Here is a 24,886-nt window from a genome sequence, read left to right on the forward strand (position 1 = left end):
GAAATATCGTTCTTCGATTTAATTAGAAAATTTGTATTTGGCAAACCACATTTCGGCAAAGTCAGTAATTTATGTGTCTGAATACACTGAAATTCATCATTTATTGACATTACTAATCTACCAATTTGTATTGAACCTAGACCTCTGAGGATGAGTCATTTAAAGCCACCACGCCCACAGCCACCACACCAGGGTTCAAAGTTCATACACGCCGGTAGTGAGTGAACGATAATGCACTGTACCGTGCTTGTCAGGTACACATATAATTAACAATTGGTATTGTGTTGTGTCGTGCATTTCTACCTGATAGCGCATCGTTACCTGTACCTGCACTGGTTTAGTGTCTGGCAGTCAACTATTTTGAGATCAAATTTTATTTTTTGATTGAGAAATCTGAAATTTAATAACATGACTAATATAATTAATAAGGAAGAAATGAGAGCGGCTTATGATGAAGTTCGTAAGGACGATAGCGATATAACATGGTAAGTAAACATTTTTATCATATCAAATTTCTGTGATTGAAAACTTCATCGCACTGAGACGTGGTGATTTTGGAGTTTTGACGCTAGGTTGAACATTTTCAATGCAAAGAATTGTGCGCATTGTTAACTTCCGCAATTTCTGTGATTGCTGTTAATGCTGTGTTTGAAGAGATCGAAGATGCTAAAAAAAACTGATATGTCCTTGAAACGTAGTGTCAATTTTAATGTCAACTCTTCAAAATAAGATGTTTTAAAATAAAACTGACTTTCGGACTGAATATAATTATTTTGTTAATCACTTCGGATATTCATTTTAACACCTACACAATAAAACCACAGACAATCCTTGTCTAAAATAAATTTATTATTGAATCAATTTTATCTCCAAATCGTAATCACTAAATAAATACAGCAACCATTATTAAATGCATTTGCAATGATACCCAAAATATATTTAGAAAAACATAAATGTGATTATTCCAGTTACAATTAATTAATTAATTACTTAATCCTTTACACAATTATTTCCGTTAGTGTAAAAATATGTAAACATTTTGATGACGAAACATTAGTCATTTAAATCAAGAGTGTATTTAGTCTGGTCAATGGTCATGATAGTATGCTATGGATGGTTATATCGGACTATTTGTATTTGAGTAAGGTTGACATTACAAGGACAGATTTTTTTTCATTTGTTTAAATTTCGGTGAAAGACACATTTTCTTTCGATATTAGAGCGTGCCTTTTTAAAGTACATTTTAAAGTATTGATTCATTTCGCGTGTATTAAAAACCAGCTTGATTCGGGTTGAACATGCTGATTTGCTTGCATCAAAACTTTTACACATAAATAATTTATATTATAATTGCAATTATTTTCGAAATAAAAAAAATGAAGAAGATATTCGTTTGTGCATGTTAAGAAAATTGGAGAAAAACACGGGGAACGTCTTTGTGGTGTCTAAAACAAGTTGGTCATGCTCATAACAAGAAAATAATATCTTTCCGTGATTGACCCTTAGGTCGAACTTATGTTAGACTTATATTGAGATTCTTAAAATCGCTATAGGCCTCATCTAAAAAAAAAAGGGGAGGAGAGAAGAGGCGAATAACCTATAATCTGAGAAGCGACCGTGGAATCGCCACCTTATTATGGACAGGACTAAACTAAAATGTCGTGTTTGGTGAACTGTCGTATGTCAAAAACTTTTGAGTTTAAAAGTTCAATTAATGATGTATACACGTGTGCTTTGTTAAGATATACCAATTTATATTTAAATCAAGTAGGCTACTATTTATTTGGGATTTAACCTCATATTGATGTCGCACACCGACACCGCCTGGCTAATAATTATTTGGTGCAGAAGGACACTAAAATGAATACACGGGATCGATACACGTGAATTGCTATGCACGATTTTGATATCAGACGAAAATCTTCTGATACCGGGTTAGAAAATGATGAATATCTCCCGTCATGATTTTTTTTTTTATATACCAGATTTGGTCTCATAAACTTGGAAATACGTGTTGAACAGATATGATAGTCGCTAGAATGCGCTTTGAAAATTGGCCGTGCGCTTTGAACTCAAAATTTGACCATTTTATATTGCGTTGGTCCTGTTATGGACTACAGCGTGCAGCGTGTAGTACAGCTGCACTCACTGTAGGCAGTATAAAAGTCGATGACCATTGACCTCAATGGGGTATACTAGCTTAATCACGCACAACCAAGATCGATTACCCGGCTATTGTGAGTAGCCTTAGTTATGTCCCTCGACTAATTATTAGTTTAAAAGAGCTTTAAAGGTTTGAACCAAATGGCTAATCGTGGCTGTGGATTTAACCTACCATGGCGATTCCTGCCATGAAGATATAGGGTCGAAGACACTGTGTGTCGCAGCGTACACTTTAAATGGAAGTAACCCAAGATTTGAAAGTTGCAACAAAATCCTATTGCCTTGTATTGGCAGTATGGAAAGATTTTTCTTCGTGAATTTGGAAATAACGTTCAGCACCCCCCTTGATCAGCGATGACGTGCGAAACTTCATGTGGGGGCAGTGGCGTAGCGTCATAGGGGCACGTGGAAGCACGTGCCCCCCCATCGATCTGAAATTTTAAAAAATCCCTTAGGAAAATTGCCGAAAAACGGCTTGTGCCCCCCAATCAGACCCGGTGCCCCCCCATTTTCTTTATAGGTTGGGATAAAATCAATGAACACATGCATGTAATTGAAGCGGAGGACCCCCACCCCCATCTGTTTAGCTACAGATTAAGTTTCTCGAAAAGATTCAGCGATTTGCCAATTTAAAGCAAGGCATATATGATCAAATATGAACATTGAACGAGACAAATGCGCGACGGTGAAGCGAGCAAAAAATTGCAATTTGAAATTAGCGTCTTTTGCTCTCAGTTTCTCGGAACAAATTTTACGGGAACGGCGCAGAAAATTTGACAATTTCAAGCTAAAATAATCAAATATTTGAACGATAAATGCCCGCGAAGCGCGCAAAAATTAGCACTGAGTGGCCAAAGGAAAATTTTCTTCATAAAAGGGTTAAGTCTGTGTATTGGCCCATCCGTGGGAAACGCTTTTCATGCCAATTCTCATCGTAATATCATCCAAGCGGTAAAATTCATTTCCCATTTAAAAGTGTGTTCATGATTAAGCACTCCCCCCTGCTTTCCCATAATATCGAGAATAATAATTCAAGTGAAATATAATTAGAAAGTGCGAAGCTTACTGGATCTGCAAAGGTATGTTCTTTACTTTTTACGGGCCCCCTTAGGCCCATTTTCTTTACTTACGGGCCCATCAAAGTATGCTTTCCTTACTTTTTTGGCCCCTAAGACTCCGGGCCCGGGGGTAACGCACCCTCCCCCTTTGTTGGCGGTACTGATTTTACAGCTCTAGGACTTCAGTAACTAATTGGCTTCAATTCTATATATTATGGAAATTTAGATGAAATCCTGGCTAGCTCGAAAAAAGTGGATATGTCTTTATCAAGAATACCTAAAAATTTATGTGAATGAACAAAATGATGGAAGCAATTGGTCGTTATTTGCTTGCAGAGAAACAAACGTTTATCTCGTTGCCAATGCTTAAGAGAAACGATATGCAATTATACTGCACAACACAAGTATTTCGAACCTGCAAGTCAATAAAATATTCAAATACGGCGTTTCATGAGAAGTGCATCTTTTTCTTTCTAGTTTTCCTCTAAGATGTATTGTTCATTCTATTCGACCATCCCATTATCACAAACGTGACTATGTTAAATGGCAATTCAGTTCCTTTGTCATGTGTATAAACGTGGTTTTAATTGTACTGCAAATGAAAAGGAATACATTGCTATTAGTACTATTCATTTTATTGTATAGCATTGCCAAGGCTGGCTATACTTTTTATTCCCGAGAATCTATTGCAGACATACGCAACGTCTCTGAATTCAAACCATGGTCAGTGAAGCTGATTTGTGAACAAAATTTCAATCGTGATTGCATTAGCTATTGTCTTTTGGGGAAGTCATCCAAATGCTATTTTCGCCCGACGTTGTGAATTTTTAAAGTATTTAGGCCTAATATTACTCAGTAATGTGCTTGGATTGGCTAAAATAGCAAAATCTATAAATATTAATAATAATAACCTATACTTGTCGACGATCAATTGAAAATTTTGAATAATAATACATTTTTGGTGGCGAGTTTTGGGGAAAGATCCATATCTTCAATACAAAAGGTCAAAATTTTCAATGATCGTCGGCTTTTCCACCCAGCTACAAACAGTTTATGATATCATTAGATTGATAAAATTTACTTCGAGGACTGTTATAGATAGATATCAAAAATATCATTTTTTAATCATTTGCCATAAAATGTGTATGATATCGTGAATTTAAATTTTTTTTAAATTATTTGATATCAGAAAGACATTCTTTGTATTCAGAATGCAATTCGATATGTCTGATGTGCTCTCATGTCCCACCAAAAAATACTGTCCAAACGTTGCTACAAGAACCCTTAAATTGATGTTGTTTGAATAATTTAGAGTCTGGGACCCGGACAAACCAGTTACCAGGAACTACTACCTGTTGTTGTGGACGGTCTGTCCTTCCCGTGCGAGATCCCTCTATTTTATAGACGGAAATAATTCGAATATTGCTCATGCAAATAGCCCAGCAAACACAAAACGTTTTCGACATCATTCGCAAAAGATTATAAAAAGTTGTCAGAAAACGTTTAAATGTCGGGTTATATAAACGGTATATTAAGAGTATAAAACGTTTTCATAACCTTAAAAAACATTTTATGATAATCTACTGCTCAGCAAACAAAAATGTTTTACAGAAAACGTTTAAATGTCGGGTTATATAAAGGGTATAAAATGTATAAAACCGTTTTAATAACATTCCAAAAACATTCTTGAAAACTTGATACAAAACATTCTAAACAGAATGTTATTTTGGGAGTTGAAAAATATTTTGCGAAAAATGTTTGCCCAAAATATTTTCAATAACGTTTTAAAAACGTTTTCATGACCTTTGTATAACCCGACATTTAAATGTTATTAAAAGGTTTTGAAAAAAACATTTTACGAACATTTCTGTGTTTGCTTGGTTCAAATATTTTAACATAATGCTATTTAAGTATTGACACAATATTTGGCAAAAATGTTTGCAAAAATAGCTTACAATGACATTTTTTGAAAACATTTAAAAATATTGTTGTACTGTGTTTTCATACAAAACGTTTTAAAACGTTGTCATGACCTTTATATAACCCGACATTTTAATCTTATTAAAACGTTTTGACCTAAACCAAAAGCCAAAATATAACTTATTTAAAACGTTTTTAAAACGTTGTTGTGTTTGCTGGGAGCCGACACCTTACTTGCTTATCTGCCTCTCATTCAGAACTCTTCAACTATTGAAAACATTTTTAAAATGTATTATTTTTGTGATTTTGTCCAATTTTAACCGAAAAAGCATATGTTTTTTATTCTCAAAAATTAAGATATTTGATGTAAAACTTAAACCATTATATTGATTTGAATGTGTTCATCCAAAAAGTCAAAAATAATTATGTTGCTATTGTTATTGTAAGCAAACATCATGTCAACAAACAAGCAAATTCAAAACGTATTCGACATTATAGGTTAGGAAAGGTTGCCAGAAAACGTTTAAATGTCGGGTTTATAAAGGGTAATATATAGGGAATAAAACTAACATTCAAAAGCATTTTGCGAAAAAGTTACGGTAAAATATTCTATTATGTTATTTAAGTGTTATTAACGAAATATTTGACAACAATGTTTGTAAAAAATATTTAATGTTATTATTTACGTTTTTAAAAAAACGTTTGGGGTTTGCTGGGAATTTGATGAAACTGTTAAGAGTATAATTGCAAAAGAAACATAATATCAACCGATAAGTGTTTTTTATATGTTTTATAATTATTATTATTGTTGTGTTTCTTACAGGGCTGTTTTTATATATAACGATGATAATAAAATAACAACGGGTGAAACAGGTATAGAATATGACGAAATGTTAAACCAATTCGCAGGTAAGAATGCATGTATAATGTATTTAATTGTTTACTTGTGTATTTGTTTATTTACTTGTTTGTTTGTTTATTTATTCACTGCAACTATAACATGTCTACGCTACCATCTAAACTATAAAAAATAATCAAGCATATATAGCTTGTGTTAATAACATTATTAGGCTAAATTTCCAGCGAAGTTTCTGATGAATTTCCTATAGGAGGCGAGACCAAGGAAGCTCCTCACATCCTTGACTTTCTGTGGCTGTGGAAAGTTTTGGACTTTTTCGATCTTCTTTGGATCTGTCTCCACCCCACTCTCTGAAACCGTGTGGCCAAGGTAGACAACTGATATTTGTAGCAAGTCGCACTTCGCGGGCTTGAGCTTGAGGTTGGCCTGACGGAGACGCTGGAAAACCACTCGATTACATCATCCAGGTAGATCAGCAGGCTCTGATACTGGAGTCCTTGAAGGACGTTCTCCATCAGACGAGAGAAGGTGGCGGGGGCGTTGGTAAGGCCAAAGGGCATGACCTTCCAACGGTATAATCCACAGTAAAGAACTGCATCGCCGACAAGTATAGGCATAAGGCATATGATTAAAACAATGCATTTAGCTAAATATGAAACTAATTTATATATCTTGCTCTTTCATTTGAACAAAAAAACAACAACACAGAAGTACGTCAAAATTAATCCTGCAACAATAGTTTCAATATTTGGCTTTATTTGAGAATCATTGTGCTAATTCTAAAAAAAGCTCAAAGCCCATGGCAGTTTAAAAAACGAATGCGGATTTTTTTTCAAAGCGTCGGCTCATTGAGACAGGACTAACCGTGAAATTACAATTTTGATACGAACCAAAAACTTTAAATATTAATTTCTTAATGTAGCACATTAATTATCTTGTTTTATAATACTACAGAAGGCAATAGTGTCAGAATTTGCGGCGTAACACCTTTCCCCTTCGCTGATCCACAAATCACCGTCATATATTTAGAGCAGGTCAACGAATCCACGGTCTCTTTTTTTTCTTTAAATTCAGTGAATAATACACAGCCATTTACCATGTTTACGGTTTTATGCATTTTTTTTTTTTTGCTTATATAAAAATAAAAAAAAGTCGTTTCATCAGTCAGCTACCTGCACAACCGATTCTTTTGTTCTGCAAGGCTCACTCAGTCATTTAATGAGGCAATACAAACGATCGAAATTGGTGTTGAAATGAGCAAAATTTTGAGTTACACCTTTTCAGTGTAAAAATTTTTTTCTCAGCCAAATGAAAAGCAATAATTTTCATTTTTTCAGTAAATGGCTGGAAAAACTATAATGCTTGATACTGATTTTTTTTTTTTAAATCCTGGTGTTAAACTTAGGCCTGAAATTCAGTCATTTAGTGTAAGATATTCGATTTTTATAGGCTTCATGGATCAACCTTTTAGCTTTTCAAAGTAATATAGTTCGCTAATGAAGGATTTTCCCCAACTTTCTAAAGCACATCACCGTGAGCTATATATCATAGTTTTGTCAGAATTTCCGTTTTGATTTCACCATCTTTCACTGTCGGCTGAAAAATTTCTAAATCAACACGTGAAATCTAAAGGCTAGTACTAGCATTGTGGATCGATATCCCTGGGTTTAATAGGAATACCGGCATGGCTATAGTGTTGCCAGAACTTCAATATAGCAAAGAAATTCCCAGACCTATAGCGCTCCTACTGATCATGTTTAACCAGAACACCCAATTGGGGATTTAATCGCTGGTCGGGCAATTTGCTTTCAATGAAAAATTGACCTGGATAACAACAAAGGAAATATCGACTATTTCTGCTGGTTGCTCTCGAGATAAAAGTACTCACCATTGCCTACTTTTACTTAGTTTGACATTTTCGGACCATGAATGGAAAAAGGGTAAAACAAAACGGAAATTCTGACAAAACTATAACATATAGACCCACACGATGTGCTTTACAGAGGTGGGAAATATCTTTCTTTAGCAAACTATGTTAGTTTGAGACGCTAAAACATGAATTCCGTAAAAAGCTCGCAGGCGAATTCAAGGCCTATAAAAATCAAAATATCACACTAAAAGACACAATTTGATGCTTAATTTTAACACCAGGATTTAAAAAATGTATATTCAAGCACCAAGTTTTTAACTGACATTACTGAAGAAAAAAAAAATATTGCTTTATATTTGACCGAGAAAATTAATTTCATAGCAAAAAGGTGTATCTCTGAATTGTGCTGATTTTTACATGTATCGATCGACTTTTAGCGCGACTAAGCATTTCTAAAGAATTGGTTGTCCAGGCGGCAGACTGTCATGTGCCCATGTTTTTGGAAAAGTGAGGGACGTGTTTTTTATAGCAATTTAAATTGACATTCGCGTAAAATTAACATCATACATGTCATAGCAGTTATTAGGAGTTCGTTCTCCATACCATTTTTGATCAGAAACCGTAGGCCAAATTGCTCTCAATTAACGTGTTTGGATTTCAATTATACATGCACAGTTAATTAAATAATGTAATATTTTTGGTTTGCATAAACAATAAATGCGTGCAATTACCAATAATATTGAAAAAAATGTATGCTTAAATTTTCTTACAGCAAAAAGTGTGTGTAAGGTATAATGCATTGTAACTAGGCACATAGCTTTAATTTTAAGAATGAACAATGATGAGATATAAATTAAATGAATTTAAGTAAATATAAACAAATAATAATACATTAAACAATTGACATCGATAATTCGGGAGATATTGCATTATATAAAAAAAAATCAGATTCATTGTATCCAAAGCATGTCTTTACACACAATCACACTGTTACATCTCCTATAATTTCTCACTAAATATAATATGTGTACCTTATCATACAATCTAAGTGTGCATTATGCGTCGTTTTCACCAGAGTTCAGTTTTGTGTGAGTTTCACCATGAATTTTATTTCCGACTCGTAATTTTGTCTATTTGTATCTTTTAATATAAACTGAGCATTGTAAGATTGTGAGAGGTCAAAGAAGGAGAAAATACATCAATCGGAATAGAAGCGTTGTAATAATATATACACACTAAGCATTACGCATAATCATGGTAAAGTGGTATATATTTTTAAGACAATCTATTGTTTGAGCTTTGGTTACATATTAAGCATTTTTAATGTTTATCTTAAATATGTAAACTCTTTGTATTAGTAGCATGCAATATTTTATTTTTCATGAATTTTCTCTATTTTGGAAGTGCGCAAGAAGCTTGAATATCATTAAAAATTTCCACTTGCATTTTTGTGACACATGGGCGGGCGGAAAGTTATATTTATAATTAGTTGCGTTTACCTTGCACAATTCACTCGGGGAAAAAGTAAATGCTTTTTAACCATTAATTGCTAACAGATAAAAAAAAAACCATATTGTACTTTAGGTAGTAACGAATCTAAAATGTTCGTTCGTTCGTTTCTACGCAGGGTGCATCTAAAAAAAAAAAATTAACGATTTTAAAAATGAATAATCGTTTTCGACTATAAAAGAATAGAGATATCGAAAATTATTTTTTTCATTGATGGTGTGTAGCATGATATCAGCAAGGTCCGGATTTTTTGTGATATGTATACGGCTTTTGTTTTAAAGTGACAGTCATTAATTTACTAGGACAACACAAAGAGGTAAGAGCTGGGGTATAACAAAGAGAGCCCTTGTATTTTAAACATTTTTTCTTGGATTATATCACTTTTAAGATACACCCTGTATTAAGCATGGTGAGCCCAACCCCGAGAGACAAATCTTTGACACCTTCTGCAATCAATATTAAATGACCGAAGTGTTCAGGGGAAAAGGGACACGGTTCATTTAGTGATTTTATTCATCATGCTCATTTTTCTAACTATGATATAAAACAAAAATCATGACAATTTTAGCACTTAATTGAGCATTCCATTTCCAAACCACAGACACTTTATATTATGAAAAATTAGTACGTAAGTGTGAGAAAATACTAGTAGTGTCAGAGGGTGAGGAAACAAGCTTTCATAAGATTACGTGTGTCTTATCCGCTCAATTCCCGCCTACCAATGTGAACTTCCTCTTCCGGTATGGTAAGATCTATTCGCACACTTCATCAACCTCGTCCCTAGAAAACAAATGCAGTGGATACTAGTATAATAATGACCGCTCGATGCAATATAAATAAAGAGCTGTATGGCATTTTCACGTCATTTATGAGTTATTTTGTAATGTTGCAACCTCATTAAAATAATTTGTAGCCTAACACGAAGAACTTGACTTTCATCTAATTGAAATTGCATAATTATGTTACTTTTAAAGTGAGTTTCAAACATCTATAAAGAATGGTAAATGTGGCATTTAAGACAGACGACCTCTAAACCTAACCCCTAACCCCTGACCTCTAACCCCTGACCCTAATTTGCATATGGCGATGTTTCTGTCTTAAATGCCACATCTAGGCTACCAAAAGAAGAGGGTCTGAAAATGGTTTTGAAACCCCACGTGAGACCACATTGTGTGCTTGCACCCAGAGGGTCTTCAACAAATTTGTACGAGGATGTGCCACTCCGACTTTCGGATGCTGAATTTCTTTATAGGCCTACCTACTTTTTATTTTATTTGCTACCCATCAGTATACCAATTTTCAACCAAAAGCACCAAAAAATTCCCTAACTTTGCCCCATTTGGGCGGACAACTTGCTCACCTTGATTAAAATGTGACATTTCCTTTGGTCTACAGGTTCATATACGGTCTTATTACCTGCAGAGTATGTTAGCACACCTATGATACTCTTTACAAATGTACAAAAATCTTGCATGATTTTTTTCAACTTTCTGATTATGGAATCACAATCTGATATGCAGTCGTACTGTAAACATGGTTCGTTTTGAACAATTCCAGTGCAAAATGATGTTGATCTACTCACATTTTCAGTGACGTTTCACCACTACACTAGTGGTTTCTTCAGACTGCAACTCATCACATCTTGACTGCTTCCTTTTATAGTCAACAGTAGCCGTTGAGGGCGTGATGAGTTGGTCAAAGATGTTGTTGAGTGAATAGGCCCCCTCGTCCTTGTTTAGAGTGTCTTTTCCTTGTTCAAAGATATGATATGCAGTCGGACTGGCGTGCACCACTTTTTTTTGCCGACGGAAATGGTTAATTATTCACCCCAACTATTTGTTGCCAGGGCGCTCCAGAATCTTAAAAGTGTGGGGTATGTGTGTGTGGGGGGGGGGGGGGGGGGTTTGGGTGGAGATACAACGTCAACCAACATGTACGACGCACAGCACTTTGCCGATGAGCGCATGATTTTGCCGACAACACGCGTTTTTCCGACAGACTCCCCATACTAGCTACGGTCTTGGTTGTGCCTTTATCCATCTCAATACAAGTAGACCTACAATATATTAACTCAAAGTTCTTTTATTTGTTTTCCTAGATGACGCGAGGGTATTTGCATACGTTAGGTTGATCACAGGAGATGAGATGAGTAAACGAGCCAAATTTGCCTTCATAACATGGATTGGAACATCAGTTAGTGCCATGAAAAGAGCCAAAGTCAGTACCGATAAAGCATTTGTCAAACAAGTTATGCCAGTAAGTATACTTTAATCGCACAGAATAATCTTTCATGATAGAATAGTATTAATTGGTAATGCAGGAAGTGGTAAGACTACATTGTTGAAGTAGAATAGAAAAGTATTATTAGTGGTATTGCAAGAAGTGGTAAGACTACATTGTTGAAGTAGAATAGAAAAGTATTATTAGTGGTATTGCAAGAAGTGGTAAAACTACATTGTTGAAGTAGAATAGAAGAGTATTATTAGTGGTATTGCAAGAAGTGGTAAAACTACATTGTTGAAGTAGAATAGAAGAGTATTATTAGTGGTATTGCAGGAAATGGTAAGACTACATTGTTGAAGTAGAATAGTGGAGTATTATTTGTGGTATTGCAAGAAGTGGTAAGACTACATTGTTGAAGTAGAATAGAAGAGTATTATTAGTGGTATTGCAAGAAGTGGTAAGACTACATTGGTGAAGTAGAATAGAAGAGTATTATTAGTGGTATTGCAAGAAGTGGTAAGGCTACATTGTTGAAGTAGAATAGAGGATAATTTTAGTGGTATTGCAAGAAGCGGTAAGACTACATTGTTGAAGTAGAATAGAAGAGTATTATTAGTGGTATTGCAAGAAGTGGTAAGACTACATTGGTGAAGTAGAATAGAGGAGTATTATTAGTGGTATTGCAAGAAGTGATAAGACTACATTGTTGAAGTAGAATAGCGGAGTATTATTAGTGGTATTGTAAGAAGTGGTAAGACTACATTGTTGAAGTAGAATAGAGGAGTATGTATTATTAGTGGTATTGCAAGAAGTGGTAAGACTACATTGTTGAAGTAGAATAGCGGAGTATTATTAATGGTATTGCAAGAAGTGGTAAGACTACATTGTTGATGGAGAATATAGGAGTATTATTAGTGGTATTGCAAGAAGTGGTAAGACTACATTGTTGAAGTAGTAGAATAGAGGAGTATTATTAATGGTATTGCAAGAAGTGGTAAGACTACATTGATAAAGTAGAATAGCGGAGTATTATTAGTGGTATTGCAAGAAGTGGTAAGACTACATTGATAAAGTAGAATAGCGGAGTATTATTAGCGGTATTGCAAGAAGTGGTAAGACTACATTGATAAAGTAGAATAGCGGAGTATTATTAGCGGTATTGCAAGAAGTGGTAAGACTACATTGTTGAAGTAGAATAGAAGAGTATTATTAGTGGTATTGCAAGAAGTGGTAAGACTACATTGGTGAAGTAGAATAGCGGAGTATTATTAGTGGTATTACAAGAAGAGGTAAGACTACATTGTTGAAGTAGAATAGAGGAGTATTATTAATGGTATTGTAAGAAGTGGTAAGACTACATTGTTGAAGTAGAATAGAGGAGTATTATCAATGGTATTGCAAGAAGTGGTAAGACTACATTGTTGAAGTAAAATATAGAGTATTATTAGTGGTATTGCAAGAAGTGGTAAGACTACATTGTTGAAGTAGAATAGAAGAGTATTATTAGTGGTATTGCAAGAAGTGGTAAGACTACATTGTTGAAGTAAAATATAGGAGTATTATTAGTGGTATTGCTAGAAGTGGTAAGACTACATTGTTGAAGTAGAATAGAGGAGTATTATTAATGGTATTGCAAGAAGTGGTAAGACTACATTGATAAAGTAGAATAGCGGAGTATTATTAGTGGTATTGCAAGAAGTGGTAAGACTACATTATATCTTGGTGTAGATTATTCATCCAGTAGTTTAAAACATTAGTTTGTAAATTGAATCTAATACTGGAACTAATTTACAACTCACTTTGCTACGTTGCGTCCGAAAACATCGGACTTCGTCAGGCATCTGATTGAAGATGTTGTGATGACGTCAGATGTTGTGACGTCAGACGGCGAGGAATGTCCTATGTAGGCGAGACAAAACAATCTCTACGAGCGCGTTTGAACCAACACATGCGCCCTAGCTCCAGCGAAGCCCAAAACTCCGCGGTTTACAACCACTGCAACAAGAAAACTGAACATTTCTTCAATCCTGAGGAAGCGGTTATTCTAGATAAGGAGGAGAAGTGGTTTGAGCGAGGAGTCAGAGAATCCATATGGGAGAGAGTGGAGGATCCCGCCATTAACAGAAAAGGGCGACTCCGCTTCCAGTTGTCACGTGCATGGGACCCGGCGTTACGAGACATTCCTCGCCGTCTGACGTCACAACATCTGACGTCATCACAACATCTTCAATCAGATGCCTGACGAAGTCCGATGTTTTCGGACGCAACGTAGCAAAGTGAGTTGCAAATTAGTTCCAGTATTAGATTCAATTTACAAACTAATGTAAGACTACATTGATAAAGTAGAATAGCGGAGTATTATTAGCGGTATTGCAAGAAGTGGTAAGACTACATTGATAAAGTAGAATAGCGGAGTATTATTAGCGGTATTGCAAGAAGTGGTAAGACTACATTGTTGAAGTAGAATAGCGGAGTATTATTAGTGGTATTGCAAGAAGTGGTAAGACTACATTGTTGAAGTAGAATAGAGGAGTATTATTAGTGATATTGCAAAAAGTGGTAAGACTATATTGTTGAAGTAGAATAGCGGAGTATTATTAGTGGTATTACACGGAAAAACAGCGGCATGACCGACGGGAGTTATATAAATAAGCATTAATTTTCACCAGGTTCGCGGGGAGGAGATAAGTTTAAGTGACCGCTTATGGGTTCGAATTTCAACTAGCCTAATCATGAAGCTCCCGTGGCCAAGTGGTTAAGGTTACACGAAGAAACGTATAAAAAACGTATAAAAGACGTATAAAGTTGTTGTCTAAAACCGCGTTTTCTCAGCAATCAAATATCGCAGTGAGTCAAATGTTGGTGCATGGATGTATCTTTACATTATTTTTGTGTGTTTATAAAAAAATTTAGAATCCGTTTGAAAATCCTTCGTTTAAATCATTTTTACGCACCATGTTCACAAGATCAAAAACACGTTCCATGCAGTTTTTTTCAAATGTTCGCTCCGCATAAAACCACGCCGAGTGATTGTTTTCTCCTTTTTTGTATTGTACTACAAATCGATTAAAGAAATAATGTTGCCATGGGGAAGAACCAAATACAGTACCGATCAAATTTAAAAAGCCCGTTTTGGGGGAACATTTTCGAGAATCTTGTCTGAGAAAAAACTGTTTTGTGAAATTATCGATATCTTGATAACGGGGCGTTAATTTAGACATCTGAATACCTACATTATTTCTCAACATTCTGCCAATTGCTATCCCATTTGATTTTCACTCCAAATTGAAGCTAGTATTGCAAAAACGAGGTTTTTCCTCCATCAGTTCGTTCAAAATTTCAGCGCCGACATGCGTGTTTATTCTAAGAGCCATTGTGCGGACGCGATTGTAATCAAGTAATTACATCAAATTATAGTTACATATCCGCTTCGAGAATAAGAAATTGCGTAAGCTGGTGTATGGTCCAGTGGATAGAGCGTTGGACTGGGAATCTGTTATGAACAATTTTTGTTGGTTTGTGTCTCCATGTGGCTGAATTTTCTTTCCTTTTTTTCTCTTTTCTCATTTTTACTTCCTTTCTTTCCTCTTTTCTTTCTCTTTTTCTTTTTTCCTTTTTTTTTTTTCATTTCTTTCTTTCTTTCTTCCTTTCTTTTCTTTCGTACTTTCTTTTTCGTTCTTTTTCTTTCTCTCTCTCTCTTTCTTTCTCTTTTTCAATTTTTCTTTATTCTTTCTTGCTCCTTTCTTTTTAGTTTTACTTGATTGATTCGCTGACTGCAGTGAATCGTGATTGATTGTTTTTCACTTTATATAATTCAGAAATTTGTAGGCCTGCTAAGTCTGTCTTTTTGAATATTCTTCCCAAATTCGATTTGCAAATAATTGCTTTTTGATATTGTTGTTGATGTTATTGTTGTACCCTATTACATTGTAATCAGGGGACTAGCAGCATTGATTTATTTCATCAAAGATATCAAGGCTATAAATTCAAAATCAACACATTTTCCAGGGCGTAGCTTGACGAAGTGCCCCAATCAATTTTAAAATTTATAAAATCCTTATGAAAATTGCCGAAAACGGCTTGTACCCCTCCCCCGGCATCCGACCCGGTATGTCGCCCCTCATGTAACCCCCCGCCCGCCCCCGACTCACGAGCTCCGGGCACGAGCTAAGCCAAGTTTCATGTCTTGACCGTGGATCAATATTCTATTGTAAGTAGGCCTACGTCCCAGTACGCTTGTTCATTTTCTGCATGGCTGTTTCTGTTATGAACTTACGCCCTCTGAAATCAAGCGCATGAAAAACTCTCGGCTAACCTTAAGGCATAGGTCTCGTAAACCTGAGATCCTGGGTTCGATTCCCATGCGGGATCACTTTTTCTCCTTGTCTCCTTTATTATTTTGCGACGGCGAACCTGGTGAAAATTAATGTTTATTTATAGACCCATTCCATGTCAACTCCAGGGATGTGCACCGCAGCACCTGGAGTTGACATGGAATGGGTCTATATAATTCCCGTCGGTCATGCCGCTGTTTATCCGTGTTATATTTCCTCACAGGGAGGATGGCAATTTATTTCTCGCATTTACGGCCCTAGCTACTATGGGCTATTTGCGGGGAGGAGATAAGTTTAAGTGTCGACCGCTTATGGGTTCGAATTTCAACAAGCCTAATCATGAAGCTCCAGTGGCCAAGTGGTTAAGGCATAGGTCTCATCTATTCTACTTCAACAATGTAGTCTTACCACTTCTTTTAAGAAAATACTCCTCTATTCTACTTCAACAATGTAGTCTTACCACTTCTTGCAATACCACTAATAATACTCCGCTATTCTACTTCAACAATGTAGTCTTACCACTTCTTGCAATACCACTAATAATACTCCTCTATTCTACTTCAACAATGTAGTCTTACCACTTCTTGCAATACCACTAATAATACTCCGCTATTCTACTTCAACAATGTAGTCTTACCACTTCTTGCAATACCACTAATAATACTCCTCTATTCTACTTCAACAATGTAGTCTTACCACGTCTTGCAATACCATTAATAATACTCCTCTATTCTACTTCAACAATGTAGTCTTACCACTTCTTGCAATACCACTAATAATGCTCTTCTATTCTACTTCAACATTGTAGTTTTACCACTTCTTGCAATACCGCCAATAATACTCCTATATTCTACTTCAACAATGTAGTATAGTCTTACCACTTCTTGCAATACCACTAATAATACTCCTCTATTCTACTTCAACAATGTAGCCTTACCACTTCTTGCAATACCACTAAAAATTATCCTCTATTCTACTTCAACAATGTAGTCTTACCACTTCTAGCAATACCACTAATAATACTCCTATATTTTACTTCAACAATGTAGTCTTACCACTTTTTGCAATACCACTAATAATACTCCGCTATTCTACTTCAACAATGTAGTCTTACCACTTCTAGGAATACCACTAATAATACTCCTATATTTTACTTCAACAATGTAGTCTTACCACTTCTTGCAATACCACTAATAATACTCTTCTAGTCTACTTCAACATTGTAGTTTTACCACTTCTTGCAATACCGCCAATAATACTCCTATATTCTACTTCAACAATGTAGTATAGTCTTACCACTTCTTGCAATACCACTAATAATACTCCTCTATTCTACTTCAACAATGTAGCCTTACCACTTCTTGCAATACCACTAAAAATTATCCTCTATTCTACTTCAACAATGTAGTCTTACCACTTCTAGCAATACCACTAATAATACTCCTATATTTTACTTCAACAATGTAGTCTTACCACTTTTTGCAATACCACTAATAATACTCCGCTATTCTACTTCAACAATGTAGTCTTACCACTTCTAGCAATACCACTAATAATACTCCTATATTTTACTTCAACAATGTAGTCTTACCACTTCTTGCAATACCACTAATAATACTCTTCTAGTCTACTTCAACATTGTAGTTTTACCACTTCTTGCAATACCGCCAATAATACTCCTATATTCTACTTCAACAATGTAGTATAGTCTTACCACTTCTTGCAATACCGCTAATAATACTCTTCTATTCTACTTCAACAATGTAGCCTTACCACTTCTTGCAATACCACTAAAATTATCCTCTATTCTACTTCAACAATGTAGTCTTACCACTTCTTACAATACCATTAATAATACTCCGCTATTCTACTTCAACAATGTAGTCTTACCACATCTTGCAATACCACTAATAATACTCATATATTCTACTTCAACAATGTAGTATAGTCTTACCACTTCTTGCAATACCACTAATAATACTCCTCTATTCTACTTCAACAATGTAGCCTTACCACTTCTTGCAATACCACTAAAAATTATCCTCTATTCTACTTCAACAATGTAGTCTTACCACTTCTAGCAATACCACTAATAATACTCCTATATTTTACTTCAACAATGTAGTCTTACCACTTTTTGCAATACCACTAATAATACTCATCTATATAGTCTACTTCAACAATGTAGTCTTACCGCTTCTTGCAAAACCACTAATAATACTCCTCTATTCTACTTCAACAATGCAGCCTTACCACTTCTTGCAATACCACTAATAATACTCCTACATTCTACTTCAACAATGTAGTCTTACCACGTCTTGCAATACCATTAATAATACTCCTCTATTCTACTTCAACAATGTAGTCTAACCACTTCTTGCAATACCACTAATAATACTCTTCTATTCTACTTCAACAATGTAGTCTTACCACTTCTTGTAATACCACTAATAATACTCTTCTATTCTACTTCAACAATGTAGCCTTACCACTTCTTGCAATACCACTAAAAATTATCCTCTATTCTACTTCAACAATGTAGTCTTACCACTTTTTGCAATACCACTAATAATACTCATCTATATAGTCTACTTCAACAATGTAGTCTTACCGCTTCTTGCAAAACCACTAATAATACTCCTCTATTCTACTTCAACAATGCAGCCTTACCACTTCTTGCAATACCACTAATAATACTCCTACATTCTACTTCAACAATGTAGTCTTACCACGTCTTGCAATACCATTAATAATACTCCTCTATTCTACTTCAACAATGTAGTCTAACCACTTCTTGCAATACCACTAATAATACTCTTCTATTCTACTTCAACAATGTAGTCTTACCACTTCTTGTAATACCACTAATAATACTCTTCTATTCTACTTCAACAATGTAGCCTTACCACTTCTTGCAATACCACTAAAAATTATCCTCTATTCTACTTCAACAATGTAGTCTTACCACTTCTTACAATACCATTAATAATACTCCTCTATTCTACTTCAACAATGTAGTCTTACCGCTTCTTGCAATACCACTAATAATAGTATACTCCTCTATTCTACTTCAACAATGTAGTCTTACCACTTCTTGCAATACCACTAATAATACTCCGCTATTCTACTTCAACAATGTAGCCTTACCACTTCTTGCAATACCACTAATAATACTCTTCTATTCTACTTCAACAATGTAGTCTTACCACTTCTTGCAATACCACTAATAATACTCTTCTATTCTACTTCAACAATGTAGCCTTACCACTTCTTGCAATACCACTAATAATACTCTATTCTACTCAACAATGTAGTCTTACCACTTCTTGCAATACCATTAATAATACTCCTCTATTCTACTTCAACAATGTAGTCTTACCACTTCTTACAATACCGCTAATAATACTCCGCTATTCTACTTCAACAATGTAGTCTTACCACTTCTTGCAATACCACTAATAATACTCCTATATTTTACTTCAACAATGTAGTCTTACCACTTCTTGCAATACCACTAATAATACTCCTATATTTTACTTCAACAATGTAGTCTTACCACTTCTAGCAATACCACTAATAATACTCTATTCTACTCAACAATGTAGTCTTACCACTTCTTGCAATACCATTGATAATACTCCTCTATTCTACTTCAACAATGTAGTCTTACCACTTCTTACAATACCATTAATAATACTCCTCTATTCTACTTCAACAATGTAGTCTTACCACTTCTTGCAATACCACTAATAATACTCCTATATTTTACTTCAACAATGTAGTCTTACCACTTCTTGCAATACCACTAATAATACTCTTCTATTCTACTTCAACAATGTAGCCTTACCACTTCTTGCAATACCACTAATAATACTCCTATATTCTACTTCAACAATGTAGTATAGTCTTACCACTTCTTGCAATACCACTAATAATACTCCTCTATTCTACTTCAACAATGTAGTCTTACCACTTCTTGCAATACCACTAATAATACTCTATTCTACTCAACAATGTAGTCTTACCACTTCTTGCAATACCACTAATAATACTCTTCTATTCTACTTCAACAATGTAGTCTTACCACTTCTTGCAATACCACTAATAATACTCCGCTATTCTACTTCAACAATGTAGCCTTACCACTTCTTGCAATACCACTAATAATACTCTTCTATTCTACTTCAACAATGTAGCCTTACCACTTCTTGCAATACCACTAATAATACTCTTCTATTCTACTTCAACAATGTAGCCTTACCACTTCTTGCAATACCACTAAAAATTATCCTCTATTCTACTTCAACAATGTAGTCTTACCACTTCTTGCAATACCACTAATAATACTCCTACATTCTACTTCAACAATGCAGTCTTACCACTTCTTCCAATACCACTAATAATACTCCTATATTCTACTTCAACAATGTAGTATAGTCTTACCACTTCTTGCAATACCACTAATAATACTCCGCTATTCTACTTTATCAATGTAGTCTTACCACTTCTTGCAATACCACTAATAATACTCCGCTATTCTTCTTTATCAATGTAGTCTTACCACTTCTTGCAATACCATTGATAATACTCCAACACTCTACTCTATATATATATGATATTCTAGTTCAATAATGAAGTCTCACAATTTCATGTGATTTTTGCTGTTGTTCTGACTGAGGAGAGGCACTGTTTAGGAGATGCTTGTAAGCCCTCCCATGTGGCCCACCATCTTGATCAAACCACATTGTAATTGTTCTTATTTCTACAGGAGTACGGGAAAGAATTCCTTGCAGATGACAAGAGTGATGTTGCCAAAGATGTCGTACTTGCCGAGCTGGGGAAAGCTGGTGGTGCTAACTACGGAAGTGCACGTTAATGGTGGACATCAACAATGAACTTGCAAAGAGGCATATCAATTTGTTGTAAAAATTCTTCATAGCGATTTTATTATTAAGTATATAATATATGCCAAATATTTGCATTATGTTATGATGATATACCGTTGTGGTAATATTATCAAGCACCGCACCCACCAATGAATGAACAGAGTTACGAGTTTTAGTAATAAGTGGCTGAGTGGATGCACTAAGAGGATGAGCGAATTGTGGATAGCCAGATAGTCCAATTCTGACAGTGTGTGAATGCGAGTCCAAAGTCCACACAATCAATAGCGGGGCAATGTATTGTGACGTCATCTGTTCAGAACACCCACTCCGCCTCTTAGCTGAAACTCGTAACTGTTCTAGACGTATATGGTCAACATGATCTTTCGGATGAGCTTGTACCAGACAGGCGGCGGATGACATGATCGAGCCGGCAACTCGTGAAACCGCCCGGCCGTATGGCATTTTCCATATACTCGGTTAGTTTTGCGGGGTTCATTATCGAACCCCAACGGTTTTAGCTTGTATTTATATTATTTATCAACATAGGCCTATTTGTTTGTGAAATTTCAAGCGTTTTAAAATTTCAAAATAATCCCATTCAATTACACGGTTGAGAATGAAAATTTACTGAATTTAGGGAATGCACGTCATACACCACCTGGTACCAGACGCATAATCTTTGCTGATTTTGATTATTAATTGAAATTGGACTGTTTCAACTGGTTGATTATAATAATAGATAAGTATCGCTATTGTTTATTGTTCCGGGACCATCACGACATTAAAACTTCACTATTAAAAGGGCATTTCGTGATCCATAGCATCATCCCCCACTTTTCTCCAAAAAAAAAGTTGAGATTTTTTATATCACTGGAAACCTCTGACTACATAATGTTTATGTACAAAAAATTTCTTGCAGATAAATTCGTTTAGCAAAGATATTGTGAAATTTGAATTTCGTTCTGGTATACCAGAACGAAATTACAACACATTGTTTATGGAGCAGTGTAATACACATAATCATGCGTAACTCGCAAACGCAAAATCGAAATCAACTGACATTTTTTTCGTGGATATCTACTGAAAAAGTCATAAAAAGAGGATTCTATGCCGTATGATCACGAAATACTCCTTTAATGGTTAAAATAAGGCGTTGATTAAGTAAGCAGTATTTATAGTTCATACTATATGAAGTCCTGGTACGTGTAGTGATTCATTGAGATTGAAGTTTTGTTGTATTGTTTTTTAATTGCAAACATGTTTTGTACTGAAGTGATTTATTAATTTTGCACCTACCTAATATGTGTACTTTACTGTTGCCCTTCGTGCTTCAGATTCTTTACATTCGAGTTGTCAGTTCGAAGTTCACACACATGCTATTAAATTAGTAGTAATTATCATAATCTTTGCGACGGAGTGGGGTTGAGGCGAATCACCTCTATTAACTACAATGATGTTTATATATAGTTTACTCCCCACACGGCCACACCCCTTAAAATGCACATTGTGTTCCTTTGTCAATCAGTGCAATTTTGCATTTTGAATAAATTGTAATAGTTGCGCTTGCACTGAAAACTTGTCACTGCATGCATCAGTGCATGATGGAAAAAAATGTCGAAGATTTAATTAGAATAGTGTAGAGTGTAATTTTATAGAGTGATATCTTAGTCGCTACTCTCTTAAATTGGGATATTCGATCGAAAAGATTGATATTCCAATCGTTTGCCGACTGCAATTAGAGACAAATCTCGAATGATCTATTTTAATCAAATAAAAGGGGTGATTCTCAATCTTTAAACGATCTTTGCCGATATAAATATTCAGTAGAAAGGATTGATTTTCATTGTGTTTTAATCTTTTTCCAATTGAAATTAGGGACAAATCCTTTCCGGTTGAAAAAAGATTGAAAGTGTTCACTATAAACAGTCTTCATACCAAATTAACACATGCAACCTATACCACTTTGCATTTGAACACGTCAATCCAAAACTTGTTTTTCAATCCTTGTAGATTGATGCCTATCATCAACCGTTAAAAGAAATATTTCAATCGCTTAATTAAGAGAGTAAGAAGATGAGGGACAATACAAGACTTAAGTGTAAATTTTAGGGCTTCGGACTTTCCATATTTTTCCGGGTTGTTGTCAAACATAAGACAAATAACACTCCTCGTGCCAAAATTATTCTGAAAACGTGTTCATCCGTTTCTGGTAGGCATAAAGTTATCTGATTATTGAAATCCAAGTTGGCCGTGAAATGGACTCCTTGGGACAATATTTTGTGTTGGGAACCCCGGTTGGGAACCGGAAAGATCGTTTAATATACACACCTTGCAATGGGATTACAAAAATAAGTAAGTCAGGGGGGTGCACGGGGACCTCAACTTCACCATTATAACAATCAATGAGCAATTGTTTTTGATAATGATTAGATATATAGTATGACGCTGACATCATTATATTTATATTCTGTTATAGTTTTCGAATTATCTTGAGAACGTTGACTATTACATTTTAAACACTATGACGAAAAAAGTAGCCCAAAATGGATTTGTATCATACTTTAATTATTATTATTATTGTTTGTTTATATCAATTACAAATTCTGACATGATATTAATAAAATGCTGCAAAACCGAACAAAGGTATTTCATTGTTTAAATGATACGGTATGCAATTTATATATAAACTCTATTCCAGTTCTATTCTGTGTATTTTGTGTTCAGGGGCAGATATTTTTCACCGCACCGTATTTTATTAAGAAGCCACATTTCAAAACTTTAAGCCTCGGAAGTAGGCTGGCGAGGTTTTTTGCTTAATCGATGGAATTACTGCTAAACTTAGACCAGCTCATAATAGGCGGAGTTAAACCCCGCGGTTTGTTAGGCTTTTACCACTCCGCCGAAAAGAAGACCCACTAGAGCTATTAGTTGACCTGTCCGGTCTTTATTTTGTGTGTTAAAGAAAGTAGATAAATTATAAGACTTGCATTAATATTTCGTAATGCTTCTGGCTGGAGAGGTATGACACGAAAATTCTCAAAATGAAATATTTTGATATTAATCCGCGATGTTATAAGGCCCGCTGATTACGAGCTGATCAAAGTATACTGCTGCTATATAGATAGTTCTGCTTGACCCACTCTAATTCTGTGGCTTGACCCTACATGTATCTAACATGAAGCGTTTTGAATATCCTGTAACAAATTATTCTTTTTGAGAACCACGTCGCTATATCATAGAAAGAGGGCGCACTAGGTGTTGAATCTGTAATATGTATGCCCCCTCTTCACCATTCATTCTATGAATTTGAATAACACACCTATTTTCCTTATACCATACCGTATTGTGCCATGTTTTGGGACTGTGATATCTCTCTTGGGAACATGGACGTGGCGTTTCCCCGACACGTTCATATTGTTTTAAATTTGAAATTGCTTTGAAGAACTGTTCAGTGATTCAAGCTAAATTGCTTAAAGTGAAGGATAAGTCATTACAATTGTCATTGGGTATTTTTGAAATGGAAAAATTGGCAAAAAGACGAGATAATCAGCAGTATTGACAAAGTTGAAAACCCATTCAAGTACATGTAGCTAATTTCTCTACTTAAGTAAAGGAATTGCAGATTCATATAAAATATAGTTTGTCTTTCTTTCGGCTTAACGACTATGTCAGCACAGGGTGCCAAAATCTTAATTTTGATGATTTTTATGCCCATCCCGATGAGCAAGTCACTGAATAGGCCTTTAAACGTAAAATCAGGAACTTAGGATATGCCTATAAGTTCTTAGGGTACCGGGTGATACTAAATAGGCAAGCTGTTTGGTAAACAAACAAACAAACAAAATACCCAGGCTCGATCGCGTGACTCACCAAGACGGGTACTTACAGCCCCTTGTTTTCAACGTCCTCTTTTGGTTCGTTGTGGCTATCCCGGCGTGTGCCTTCATTTAATCGTTATTTATCAATGTTTTTACGTTTTGTTTTATATATTTTGCACAATGTACTCTTTCACCTATTGTGGTGTGTTGTTTGCTTCAAATTAAATGATTTGACTGTGAATAATA

At 35.1% G+C, this 24,886-nt stretch overlaps 1 protein-coding gene across 1 annotated transcript; it reads left to right on the plus strand.

Moving 5' to 3' along the window:
- Window positions 1-250: 250 nt before the first annotated feature.
- LOC140136107 (coactosin-like protein) lies at window positions 251-24,886 on the plus strand. Its single transcript, XM_072157812.1, has 4 exons — window positions 251-485; window positions 5,965-6,050; window positions 11,478-11,635; window positions 20,705-24,886. The coding sequence occupies exons 1-4, from the start codon at window positions 409-411 to the stop codon at window positions 20,810-20,812; spliced, it is 429 nt and encodes a 142-aa protein (XP_072013913.1). The 5' UTR covers window positions 251-408; the 3' UTR covers window positions 20,813-24,886.

Source organism: Amphiura filiformis, chromosome 16, assembly GCF_039555335.1.
Source record: "Amphiura filiformis chromosome 16, Afil_fr2py, whole genome shotgun sequence".
Taxonomy (NCBI): Eukaryota; Metazoa; Echinodermata; class Ophiuroidea; order Amphilepidida; family Amphiuridae; genus Amphiura; species Amphiura filiformis.